This window comes from Candoia aspera, chromosome 3 (assembly GCF_035149785.1).
Source record: "Candoia aspera isolate rCanAsp1 chromosome 3, rCanAsp1.hap2, whole genome shotgun sequence".
In the NCBI taxonomy this organism is placed as follows: domain Eukaryota; kingdom Metazoa; phylum Chordata; class Lepidosauria; order Squamata; family Boidae; genus Candoia; species Candoia aspera.
Genome location: NC_086155.1, coordinates 63,188,596 through 63,202,704, shown reverse-complemented (window position 1 = coordinate 63,202,704; position 14,109 = coordinate 63,188,596). Strand labels below are relative to the sequence as shown.

Below are 14,109 nucleotides of genomic sequence, written 5' to 3'. Positions count from 1 at the left end.
TATTATTGGTTGCTTTTAATTAATAACCATCCAAAGTTATGTGTTGAATGGACATCCGTATACATTTAAATAATAAATACTCCCTGTTGGAACGTAGCATAAAATAGCCTAAATATATGAGTACGGTAGAATATTAGGCATGTTGTTTTCATCCTTTTGCTAGATGATGATGATGATGATGATGATGATTTCATCTTAGGTGCACGAAAAATTGTTGGAGCTCAAAGAGTTGGAAAATAGCCAATTCAACTGGGAAGTTCAGCCGCATGGCATCTTAATTAATGGGAATGCAGATCACTCTAGCCTCAGCAACAGCAGCAGTGAAACTGTTAACCTGAATGAGAATGCTGAAAGAGAGAATTCGGCAGATTCTGAACAAGTAAATTATGAAACTCCTGTAAGTGGTGCCTGGATTAGTTATGAAATCTGATCAAAATGTGTAGTAAATCTTGGGTTTCAGAGCTACAGCCATTCAGCAACCAAGTTTTGTTCTAGAACAAGTCCAGAGTGTATATGTAGATTGATTGATTAATTAATCAAAATATTTTTGAATAAGTTGTTACCAGCTATCTACAGTTGTAATCGAAATTATTCAACCCCCATTGCAAATCAGGTAGATTGTCAAAATGTACAGACTTTCAGCTGTTTGCAATGAACAAATCAAAGAAAAGCAATTGAAATAGCTCAACACAACAAATGCTTCAAGTGGTGTCTCCAAAGTCAACTGAAAATGCAACTTATAATGACTTCTCAAGTCTCAAAATTATTCAACCCCTTGAACAGAATCCGTCACAACAGCACACATACAGTATGCAAAACAGGTGTTGTCTCAAGCACACCCGATGCAACTAATCAAGGGCTTCATTAGTTGCACCAGGTGTGCTTGAGCTGGAACACATGAAATACCTGAAGTGGCTAGGGGTTAGTTGAGTGTCTTGTTTAACTGCATGTTAGAAATACAGTATGGCTAAGTCAAAAGAATGGTCCAAAAAGGTAAGAGAAGAGATCATCGCCCTTCACAAACAAGGAACAGGATATAAAAAGATAGCGAAGGCACTGAATGTTCCTAGAGACACCGCTGGAAGCATAGTTCACAAGTTCAAAGAACAGTGGTCATACTACCTGGCAGGGCAGAAAAAGGAAGCTGTCAACGGCTGCAACCAGATTTCTGAGAAGGCAGGTGGAGAGAAACCCTCGAGTGACTGCAAAAGACCTGCAGCAAGACTTGGTGGCAACAGGCACTGAGGTTTCAGTGAGCACAGTAAGGCGCTTACTAAACACAGAAGGTTTCCATGCCAGAACTCCAAGACGTACACCACTACTGATGCAAAAGCACAAGAAAAGTTGGCTCCAATATGCTCAAAAGCATATAAATAAGCCACAGAAGTTTTGGGATTCTGTTCCCAAACAAAACTGGAACTTTTCGGCCCGATGGATCAGCAGTATGTCTGGAGGAAGAAGAATGAAGCATATGCTGAAAGGAACATTCTGCCTACAGTTAAGCATGGTGGTGGCGCAATGATGCTCTGGGGCTGCTTTGCATCCTCTCTCACTGGAAACCTGCAGCGTGTGGACGGCAAGATGGATTCGTTGAAGTTTCAGGAAATCCTAGGAGAAAACGTCATGCCATCTGTAAAGAAGCTGAAGCTTGGGCGTCATTGGATCTTCCAACAGGACAATGATCCCAAGCATACCTCAAATTCCACTAAGGCTTGGATGCAGACGAAGACCTGGAAGATTCTACAGTGGCCATCACAGTCACCTGACTTGAACCCCATAGAAAATCTCTGGTGGGATTTGAAGAAGGCAGTTGCAGCATGCAAACCCAAGAATATTACTGAACTGGAGGCCATTGCTCCTGAGGAATAGGCTAAGATTCCTCAGGAATGCTGCCAGAAGCTGGTGTCTGGCTATGCATCTCATTTGCAGCAGGTCATAACAGCAAAAGGGTGCTCTACTAAGTACTGAAGATGCTGAAACAGCTGAAAGTCTGTACATTTTGACAATCAATCTGATTTGCAATGGGGGTTGAATAATTTCAATTACAACTGTAGTTCAGAGATTGCAAGGAGGGTTGAATGTGTTATACTTTTTCTTTTAGATTTGCCCAATTCATAGTGCCCAGCATAATATTAGGGGAACAGTGTATGGGCCATGTATTTTCTTCTTCCAAAAGAAAAATGTGAATGATCTCAATTCTTTCCAAGGTTTGCACAGTTCTTTTAGCCTATAGATTTTATCAGAGTAACATTGGTTTTATATTGCCCTTTTAGATGTAACTCTTAAAATACTTCAAAAATACAGCATCTACTCTTTTACACAGTGTAGTTGCAGTTAATTATATAAAAGGTACATAAACTCTTCCTTATAAGGTTTGCTCCTTACCATGATTAAAAGAGTTTGTGTGAACACTGTTTATACTAGAAGTACATGTCAGAATTGTGCACATTATGAAGAATAATCAGGGAGTGACATTATATCGATTTGTCAAGCCAATTTTTCTTAAATAATAGGCAATAGAAAAAGATTATGCACAAAAATTATGCATAATCCCCAGTATGTTGTAGTGAGAACTTATAGGACTGGTTTTCTTTTCCAAAAGGCTAGAAATAGCCCTGAAACAACACAAGTGGATACAGAAGAAGAGAAAGAGGACCTGCCATCGGATGTTACCAAAAAGGTGCGTTTGAACAGCGTTTTAATATACAATTTCAGGGAAGCATCTACATTTTGTAGATTGGTGTGGTATCAGTCATTGTAAAGTAGTGTAAGAGAAGCTTCTTAAATTTACGGAGGCTAGCAAAGAACCTACACATGGAGTGGCTTTTTTTCCCCATAGGAATCCTGCTATGCCCTTCTGAAGTATCCTCCAAAGCGGACCATATGTCAGATAATAATTTCTATATTAACGGCAAGACTGGGAGTATCCATACGCCTAAACCCACTACCTGGTACTCAGGATCTGAGCTCCAGTTTATTATGATGTAATTAACCTTAGGGAAATCATGTACTGTCAAGATTCTTTTTTGTGTGTGTGTGTGATTTAATTGGTTTTGGAGAAGTGTTTCTTGTCCTAAATTAGATATACTGTATGTGGAAGAGATTATTTATATGGTAGGATGAATGACAATATATATACTTTTGAAAAACAGAACTTTTTTTTTTTCTTCTAGGAGGATCTAGTAAATGAAGATTCCCATCAACACTCTGATCAGACAACAGGAGCCAATTTGGACTTCTTTGAGTCTGACCCCTTTGTTGGGAGTAAGTATGCTCAGTTTTCTTTCCATAACAATTTACTAAGGAGTCATAATGACACTTCAACTGACATTTGAACCAATTATCCAATGAGGTCAGCTCAATTTCATTGGATGCCTTCAAGCAGAGATTGGATAACCATTTGATGAAAGTGCTTTAATTTGGATTCCTGCACTGATCAAGGCGTTTGAACGAAATCTATATCATTCTATATGGGATTTTTGTTAGATATTATGTATATTATTCTTGTCCCCAGTTAAATTTCCTTTGTTTGAAAGTTTTGCCTTTTTTTAAAAAAATACATATTAGTAAATAAAAGCCAAATAAGTGAAGATCTGTCTACTGTTGCTCAGTTGATGTCAGCCCCACTAGGTAGCCCGGACCAGGAAATCGACTCCACAGGAAAGCTAAAATTGATTTTATTGAGATCAGCTGTAATAAAAGAACTTGCTGCTCTGATTACGCTGTACCTCCTTCTCCTACTTATAGGTCATTGAGTTGGGGAGGTGTCTGTCTGATCCACTTTTGAATGTTAAGTAGCTATTGTGGACTTAAAATATGTTTTACCCCTTGTCACCTTGGCAACAGAGCTTGTTTATCTCTGTCAAGGTAATTCTCCCTACTATCTATAGTTGAGCTACACTTGTCTCCTTTTCTATTTGTGGAGAATGAAGATGTGCAATCTTCAGAGTTTGAGTGGGCAAATGTCTCAATAGTTCTCAATGGATATCAGTGGAGAAATTTTTTAAAAAAATATTGCTGTGTAAAGGGGAGCCTTTTTTGCCCTTTGGAAAGCTCCATGACCCTATTCCCCATGAGGTTCTGGCACAGAATGAGATAAGTATAAGCCTTTATTTTATCCTAATATTCTTCACATAAGGTGGGAAAGATTTTTATGTGCAGTGTTTTACTCTTTAAAATAGATGATCCTTTCAAGGATGATCCATTTGGCAAGATCGGTGAGTATTCGTTTTCTTTCCTTTTTAATCATTCAGAAGCAAGATGTTGAAGATGTGAATACATAATTAAAGAATATAGGGACTGCTTAGCTTGGTGGAGTTTTTTATGGTATAAATCCTCCAGGTATTTTGGTTTCAGTCAGTATATCAGGGAGCTGGAATGATGGGAGTTGTAGATCAAACATTCGGGGGGCACCATTTTGGAAAAGACTCGTGTACATTAAATACTTGAGTGTATAGAAGTCGGCTTTAAGTTTGGGAACCGCATGCGGCATGGAGCTTTAGTTAGTGTTCTAACTGATAGAGAATACTTAAACTAGCAATATGGTATTAAAGTTGTGCACATTTTATAGATTTTGTGGTAAATATTTCCAATAGGAGACTACTAAACATACCTTTTAATAACATTGTCTTGGCTTGACTATCTTTAAGATCCTTTTGGTAGTGATCCATTTAAAGATTCAGATCCTTTTGCTGCTGACAACTTTTTTAAGCAGTCATCCTCAGATCCCTTTGGGAATATTGATCCCTTCAGTGCAACCAGCAACAACGATTCCACAGTAAGTCTGAGAGAAGAGATTATCTTATGTGCATGGTGGGTTTTGATACGAAATGTCTCCATCAGGTTTCATATTAATTAACTCTGCTTGTTTCTTGTCCTCTATGGACACATGTATGTCAACGGCAATAGACATTAGACCCTTTATTTCTGCAGCTGCATCATGAATCTTTGAGATCACCTGGGGGCTTTGCTTAGACAATCTGACTCACTTGGTATTTAATGCAATCTAGAATTATTAGATGGTATGAGACTTCACAATGGCTAAATAGAACCATTGTGTCTTAAGAAGTTAAGTTTTATTTTAAGTGAATCTACTTGGTAGTTCCTTTAATTCAAGGCCAGTTTAACTTAATGTATTAGGTTTTGCAGAACCCTAGGGTTAAGAGTACTGGTGTTTATAGACACCCAGGGGTAGAATACTGGTATTCTTTACAGTACTGGTGTTTTAATAACTTAGCATGTTTGATTTTGAGAATTTGCAGCAAGCTAGTTAATGAATTTTAACTTTTAGACAGAAACACTGAAACATAATGATCCTTTTGCTCCTGGTGGAACTGCTGTGACTGCATCAAGTGATCCAGGTAAGAAATTATAATGACAATCTTAACCTATTTGAGTTGTTGGGCATACTTGGATTTTTGAGACTACATTGTAGCTGCTTACACAAAATGGCTGCCACAGTGGGCATGGATTACCAAGGACCCTTTACTAGAAAGCAGAGTGATGAAGATGGTTCCTGCTGTACCTCGTCCACCATTATACTCCTTATCAAGCCCAACGTACTTTAGTTTTTTTCTTTTCAAGGCAAGTCTGCTCATTTTCAAAATACTGGATTATGGCTGCAACTGACTGTTTTTAGTTGTTAAGCTTGCTAGTGAAATTATGCAGTTTAATAATTTCCCTTTTAACTTTCTGTTAGATTAAAGGAATGTAATGTGGGAGGGGGAACCTGGTAGACACCAAGTAAGGTGTCCTTAGGCATTTTGTTGTCCATAGGTTATACTTTAGGACCCCATAGTTATGGGCAACCCAAGTTATAAATACAGAAACTACTGAGTTTTGTTAGCTATCCCAACTTAATTGTGTTAGATAAACCTGCATCTTTATAGGTTTCTAAAATACATCAGGCTCAGTCAAATTAACAATTTTAAATAGCTAAATTATTTTATTTTTTAACCAAAAATAAGCAGTTAATACATTTTGATGTGTTACATAATTTTAAGCATGACTTGACTTTACATCTGCCAGAATACATTTTTAGTGTTCTCTTGACCTTGGATTAACTTCTGTAAACATGCTAAATTTGATTTTAAGTTTGAACCCAAGAACTACATTTCAAATCCTTAGTGTTAAACATGATTAGAATTAAGGTGGTGATTATGCAGTGGATTTGGGGGTACCTGTTTTCAGAAATACTTGATACAGATCCTTAATTATGATACTTTGAAGGCACCAAACTAGTCATAATTCTGATGTCTAACAGCAAAGTCAAACAAGCATTTACACATTCTAAGAGCTGAGGAGTCATTTAACAGAGCAGAAGTGGAAGCAGATTATGACACTGCTTCTAGCATCTGACTGTTTCTCATTCAGAAGCTTTTATAGTCAAAACCTTTCTGAATACTCCTCTGTTCCTATTGTTTCTCAGTAAGAGATAACATTTTAGTGTTCTCAGAAAATCTGTTTCAGCTCTGAGTTGAGAGCTAAAGCTCTGACATTGAATTTCTACATGCTGCTGTTCTCGGGGCTAAATGAATATTTGGATAAGTTCTCAATTGTTCCTCCAGCTCAGATGCTGCCTGGGCTGAGCTGGTGTTTCTTCCTTATCAACTGTTCTCAGATCATAAAGTGGTATCACCTGGGCCTCCACGTCATCTCTGAAAATAAATCGGCCAAATGATTCATGATGTGACATAAGCTTTTACTAAAGTAGATCACATATTTAAATCAGAATGTTTGGAAAACTGAGTCAGGATATCTGATTTGTTCTGAAGAGGAATAATTCCTTAAGAGTTAGACTGACTTAGTGCAGTACAGAATTTAGATTTAGTGTTTTTGTTGAAGCTTCACTGTAGGCAACCATGAAAACCAGTCATCTAGAGGGTGGACTTCAGTGGTACGAATATGTTGATGATGAACTATGTCTTATGAGGTAAACATTCAAAGCTGTCTTTTTATGATACCTGGAGCTTGTATTCAGATCAATGAGGTTGCAATTTAATGGGTGTGACTTGGGATGGTAGAGCCCATATGGTGTCCATGCATGCTGAATTTCTGACATAGATTATATTTAGTACTAGCTGTAAAATAGGCAATTATTCATTTGTAATATATTTCCACACATCCTAAATCAACAAGAAGAAACCTCAACTGTTCTGAAGTGCTATTTCCAATAGTGACTGTAATGCTTCTGTGAGTTTGCAACTTCCTGTGTGATTCCTGCAAAACTATTTTTACCTTTACTTTTCAATGCAGTGTTCATTGCTATACAAACACAGACCTGACTTTTGTCTAGAAAAAGAGCCTTTATTTTTTTTAAAAAATAATGATACTTAATATATAAGTTAAACTTGCAGGTTGTGTTGAAGGCAAATCTACCAACTACCCTCTCCTTCCTCTATTTAAGAACATTAGAAGATCTATTGTATATAGCTCCAGAGAATCCAACTGGTTATAATCAACAAGTGTGTTGGCCTTGACACTGTATCTGCACAATTAGTTCAAAAACCACCAATGAGAAGCTTGTGCCTGCCAGCCAGTCTGATTTTTAGATTTTTGAACGCTCTTCTTTACAACTGTATTCCTTCTTAACACACTCGTTTGGGACATTTATCAGACTATGGTGGGAGGGGGGGTCATGTTAGTATTTTTAGGAAAAATGTATTTACCACTGGGTAGTAGTCACGGCAAAATTGTGTCAAAAGAAACTGTAACTTAGCTATCGACTTGTAGAAATAAAGCAGTGAACCCTCAGTCGTTTTCATGTGCCTTCCAAATAGCATCAGATATCCTGTATCTCATTGTAATAATCTACAGACAAGTGAAATAGAAAACTAAAATGTTTTAAAACTCATCATACATGATGTTTAGTTTGAATTCCTTTGTGCATTTTGAGGGACATAATGAGCAAAAATTATTTCTAACAGCTCTTGGAATAATTTCTAAATATTTTGACAACATTCTTGAGACATTTTTTAGTTTAACTCCATATAATTAAGTGAATGTAAGCTAAGTGGTAGTGAGCTCTATATAAGCATTCTTCATATCTGGTGAAAAATGCTGACAGTTCAATAAATAAAGTGACTTGTTTCCTGTTTTTCATCTTGTATTGCGTGTGTGCGTGCGCGTGCGTGCCTTCAAATCATTGTTGACTCCTGGCGATTGCCTGGACAAGTCCCTGCAGTTTTCTTGGCAAGATTTCAGCAATTTCCATTGCCTGCCCCCTAGGGCTGAGAGAGAGTGACTGGCCCAGCTGGCTTTGTGCCTAAGGCAGGACTAGAACTCACGGTCTCCCGGATTCTGGCCTGATACCTCGACCACTAGACCAGACTGGCTGTTACTAAATCCCTACATGTGTAGTCCATTGAATTTACCTTCTTTTCTTCATGTTTTCCTTTGCTTACTACAGCTACAGATCCCTTTGCATCTTTGTTTGGGAATGAATCATTTGGGTGTGATTTTGCTGACTTCAGCACTTTGTCAAAGGTAATTTGAAATTATTAATACTTTATTATTATTTATTTATTTTCTATCCCGCCTCTATTATTTCTATAAATAAGTCAAGGTGGCAAACATACCTAATACTCCTTCCTCCTCCTATTTTCCTCACAACAACAACCCTATGAGGTGAGTTGGGCTGAGAGAGAGTGACTTGTGGAAAAGGCATAAAATTGTTGCGGTAATAAAAACAAATTCCTGGAGATTAAAACTTCAGCAAATATTTTAATACAAATCAGATGTTAGTAACTTGAATTGACTCCCATTCTGAACTATGTCTCATTAACTATGGGATTACTTGTTTCTTAATGACAGCATTGTGGTTAATGGGAAATTACTTCATAAGTACTCATATAGTCTTATTCATTAGCTGACTTCCTTCTTATTCAATTCTCAAAGCGTAATCTTTGGAGTGGACAATATTCAGCTTATTTCTGAAGCTGTAACATTTGGTACATACCTATAGTAGTAATTCATTAAGCCAAGCCAGACTTGGATTCGTTGCAGTAGGAGTGATATTGGAAAAGTGAAACTGAGTGCACAGTTGAGTGCACAGTTGGATGGGTGCATTGATGATGAAAATCGCTACCACGCAGAAGGCTCTTCGTGTCTCTCTCTCTTTCAACCTAAGAAGATAAGTTCTTCTTAGGATCACGATGCTCTGGATCAGTCAATTCAGTTTCATCATTCACTGCTGGGGGAAATGATATAACAGAAACACAACATTGAAGGCCATGTATATATCTGCTGGCCATATAGTAATTTTACAAAAAAATAGTTTTTCCGAAGAAGCCATTAAAATGTTTTGTTAAACGTGTTCTCCTCGCTTGAAACAAAAGGATCTTACAGTGGCAAACATCTCTGTCTGTCTGTCATTAATATTTAAAGAAGTAATAGTAAACAAAGATGAAAGGGCTGAGTAGCTATAGAAGTTAATTATTTCTTCTTAGAGGACCCCAAATACCTATCAAATAGTACGCCGACTCCACATTTAGTGACCGCAATCCATTCCTTAAATTGGAAGCAGAATGGTTGCTAAGCAAACATATGACAGAGATGCTGCGAAGATCACTGGTTGCTGCCATCTCATTCAGATAAAGTTCTCTCATGCAGCATTATTCTCACTCCAGTGTGCCTTGTTGTCAAGTGCAGAAATTTGGTTGTAAGTGCATGCATTGCTCAGAAAATGATTTTTTTATTATTATTACCATCATATTTGCAAGTGGTTGTGAAACAAGATAGCCGCTAAACAAGGAGTGGCTATATAGCCTTTGGTCTGTGTCCTATAAATATACTATAAACTTGAAACTTCAAATAGCACCTCTGAGGAAGATGTTAAAGCATGCGTATATGATTACGGAGTTCTTTACATATTCTAAAAATGGAACATTTGATATGTTAAAGCATTGCTTTGTGGTAGAAAACAGGTAGTGACATTCATAGGAGCTTAAGCAAAAGATCACAACTTGACTATAATGAAGTTATTTCCTGTCTTTTTTTTAAAGACAAACAATGAGGATCCTTTTAGTTCATCTGCAACAGGTACCGTTAACAATATAGTTATAACGAAAAATTTGTTTGAGGAACCTCCAGCCAAAAATGAAGATATTCCTCCTGCTTTGCCTCCTAAAACTGGAACGCCTACCAGACCTTGTCCTCCCCCACCTGGTAAGAGACAGCATTAAATCTATAAATGCTAAGGTTTATGTGAGCTTTTTCAGATGCAATGAAACTATATAAGGAGCATTTTATATTTTTTTTCTCCATGTTCCATTATAAGAATGCCCAATTTGACTACAAACTAATTTTAACATTTTTTTTAACTTTTGGTTGTATTTTTTTAAATGTCCAAAGCAATACATTATAAAAGAAATTATTATTTTAAATTGCTTTAACAGTAATGTAAAAACTGGTTCCTGGACATCAAATTTAATGTGATCAGGATAGCTGACTTGAACCAGTTTTAACATGGGTTAATACGAACACTATGATTTGAATTAAATGGCTAGCTCCCATTTTATATGCCCAGAAACACCCATATAATGAAAATAGTGGCAAACATCTACCCTTCCTGCCCAAACCCCTCATACGCTAAGTTTAGCATATTTTAGAAAATCACATGAGTTTAGGAAATGTAGTGTACTACTGTGTGATGATGTGAAAGGTGAAAGGTCCCCTGTGCAAGCACAGAGTCATGTCTGACTCTTTGGAGGGACGCCGCTTTCGCGATGTTTTCTTGGCAGACTATAGCGGGGTGGTTTGCCACTGCCTTCCCCGGTCGTCACCTTCCCAAGCAAGCTGGGTGCTCGTTTTACCGATCTCGGAAGGATGGAAGGCTGAGTCGACCTGAGCCAGCTACCCGAGAATCCAGCTTCCACTGGGAGCGAACTTGGGTCTGAATACATATTTTTGCCATGTTCATAATTATACTGTTTATTTTGGTGTAGGAAAAAGACCTATCAACAGATTGGAGTCTTCAGATTCTTTTAAACTGAATGATCCTTTCCAGCCTCTCCAAAGTTCTGATGGTTGCAAAGGGCAGGAAGGGGACCCATTTGCTCCGAGTGGTGTATGCAAAGAGATGGATTCTGGCAATTTTGCTAATTTCAATGCTGTAAGTATGGAGACATTCAGTTAAATAATGACTTGATTCGTAAGAACAGTGCATGTTCCTGTAAACCTTGTAGATGTGAATGAGTTCCAGTGTATTAGTAGTGCCTTGCTTAAAGAATACATCATCATGATGTATTTGGAGACAGATAGAGGCAGTTACAGGTCTCGTTAGTCTTTCAGTAACATATTAATTACTGTGTAACAGTATAGTGACTCTGGAAGTTTTCTGATGTTTTGATCTAGCCAAAATTGCATATTGTACAATGTCCATATATGAAATTGTAAGGGTACTGTATATGCTAATGTTGCTGTTAGAAAACCAACTACGCAGGACTTAAAAATACAAATTGATATTGCAACAAGCAGTCTTGACCCTTCCGTAGCTACCAGTCATTCAGCAATCCTCTGTTTCCCGCCCAGGCATTTGAATAAGCAGCTGACTGCAATGTTTGTGGGATCTTTAGTTGCTCTGTTGCATGACAGTCATTTGACATATTTTCTTAAAAGAGGTGGAGAAAAAGTAATAAACATTCTAAATCTATTGACCACATAATACAGAATTCTTCACAAAATTTATTTTTCTACCTTTTGTGATTAATTATAATAGTAGTATATGATGCATTTTAAAATAATTCATCTGTATATTAGCTAAGACTCCACAAACGATAGTCCCTGGGCCTTTTTCCCCTGGGTTGGAAGCTAAGTGAGGTCTGACCTAGTTAGTACTGGGATGGGAGATCACCAGAAAAGTCAGAAAACATCCAGGGGAGAAGCAGTGGCATATCACTTCTACATTATTGTGCTCCCTTTTTAAGTTCACAAACTCTTAACTTGCTGTTCCATTAACAAATCCATGGTTTTCCTGTTTTAGTATCCTACTGAAGAAGATATGATTGAATGGGCAAAAAGAGAAAGTGAGAGAGAGGAAAAAGAGCGGCTAGCAAGATTAAAACAGCAAGAGCAAGAAGATTTAGAACTCGCAATTGCACTCAGTAAATCTGAAATATCAGAAGCGTGAAGAGTTGCCTCAGACATTTCTCCTTTTCTCTGGATATCTAAGCTATATGTAAAGTAAATCAGAAGTTACATATGAATGGGAAAGTCAAAGGCTTTAAATCCTGCAAATGTGATTTTTGAGCAATTATCTTATTTGTAACTTTTTCATATCCATTATTTTCATTTGGCAACTGTTTAATATAGCAATTTTCCATTTGTACTTAACTTGGAATTCTTCTGTACTGTACACTATTACACCAAAGTAGCTTATTTTAACACAAAAAAAATACCCTGACAACTCTTAAGTTCTAAAAATTAGAATACAGATGCACAGCAATTTATTGTGGACGATCTCAAAAAACAAATATGTTTCATGCAAAGTACTTTTTTTCTATGTGCTAATATATTCTTTGCAGTGTTGAAAATCTTTAAAAATGCAGGTGTGTGTAACTGTGTGAACACATTTGTCCTTTAAAGATGGCTAAGTCACATATAAGAGATTTATGTTCTAAAATATTCTTAGGTGGCATGTTTTATGTCTTTTCAAAAGGGCCATATTTGCAATTCCTATAATACTGAATTATTTTAGTTCTTCCAGGTGGCCTGGATTTTGCCTGTAAGTAAAACTGGTGGTATAACTATAGTTATTTAAAAAAGAAAAATCTAGCTTTCAAATATTCAGGTAATTAAAAATTCTGATAAACCTGCCTTGTATTGAAATATTCATGTCTGGCATTACAGTATTAAGATTTCTATTGTATGTTTTACAGAAATGGCATTTCGCACTAAATATATGAAATGCTTTATGCTTCTTTTCTTTTTACTGGAAGCTCCAATACTGGACTGGATATCTAATAGAAAGGAACTTTTTTTCTCTCCATTATCTACCTTTTTGCATGTCCATTAAGAGTCTAAAGAACAGAAACTTAGAATTTTCCCAGGGAGATCATAAAATTAGACTGGCCAAGTTCAGGGTCAGGAATTCTGTTGCCCCACTGCTAATTGAGCCAATTCCTTTTGTGAAATATGCAAGAAAATTGACAAATTGAGAGCTGAATTTGAAATAAGGTAGGAAGTAGACTGCACAAAAATATACAACAGTTAGTTGCTGTTGTGTATAATTTATTGAATGCCAACTGATGGTTGCACCTTAAATACCCTTACGTGATCACCAAGTCAAAATAAGATTGAATGTTAAAGAAAATAAGTTATTACCTGTTCTGTATAATGTGTTACATAGTCAGGGTGTTGGATTCATTCCAGATATCGCCCTATCTACCCTCAGTTCATGCTTAGTTTGGCTGCAGGCCAACAAAATTGGTGGTCCTATGCCACTACCCCACCTCAATGCATGGTATGGTATTTATGACTGAATTGTTTAAAACTTTTTTTTCTTCTGCTGCAAAGGATTCCATAATCACCACTGTCAGGATAAAATATTTCCATATACCTGTGGATGCTGCTGTCAAGAGTCTTTTGAAGAAAGTAGTGTTTCCTCATTTTTTTAAATATTAGCTTGGATAAACTTTCTCTTTTGCACTGAGAAATGAGAATTTAAACACCTAATAAACAAAATAAAACCTCTCGCCATGTATTAATAAGCTTAATTTTCTCATAGACTTTCATGGCATTAATCATACAAGTTGTGTGGTTAACCGCATTTCTTACTTAAAAATTTATACTTGGTGGACCAATACAATATCTGTCTCCCATATGTATATGTATATATACATGTACATGTATATGTACACACACGTTCATTCATTCAGGCATAGGGTTAAAAGTTCTGAGGTACCTGATGTTACATTTTATGTTACTGATAGATCACAGAACTTTTACTCAAAATATCTCAATTAACCACTGCTGTGTCAGTTTCACTGGCATTATACTAAAGGTCTAAACAGCTTGTAAGAACTTTTTCAGGTGGGGTTAACCTCTATTTATAGACTTTGTTTAAAAATTCTAAATACAGCCTGTAATTATGAATTAAACTGTTTAAGTACA

General features: G+C 36.8%; 1 protein-coding gene across 2 annotated transcripts in view; it reads left to right on the top strand.

Moving 5' to 3' along the window:
• EPS15 (epidermal growth factor receptor pathway substrate 15) overlaps positions 1–14,109 on the top strand; it is a 63,982-nt gene extending 49,873 nt beyond the window's left edge. The window contains exons 16-25 of one of the 2 annotated variants that reach the window (XM_063297928.1): positions 200–379; positions 2,603–2,680; positions 3,174–3,264; positions 4,182–4,217; positions 4,650–4,777; positions 5,291–5,360; positions 8,408–8,484; positions 10,002–10,164; positions 10,944–11,110; positions 11,981–14,109. In XM_063297928.1, coding sequence (XP_063153998.1) covers positions 200–379; positions 2,603–2,680; positions 3,174–3,264; positions 4,182–4,217; positions 4,650–4,777; positions 5,291–5,360; positions 8,408–8,484; positions 10,002–10,164; positions 10,944–11,110; positions 11,981–12,127 — 1,137 coding nt within the window. In that variant the 3' untranslated portion in view covers positions 12,128–14,109. Of the gene's footprint in view, positions 1–199; positions 398–2,602; positions 2,681–3,173; positions 3,265–4,181; positions 4,218–4,649; positions 4,778–5,290; positions 5,361–8,407; positions 8,485–10,001; positions 10,165–10,943; positions 11,111–11,980 lie in introns of both variants that reach the window. The other variant, XM_063297927.1, reaches the window with a different exon arrangement.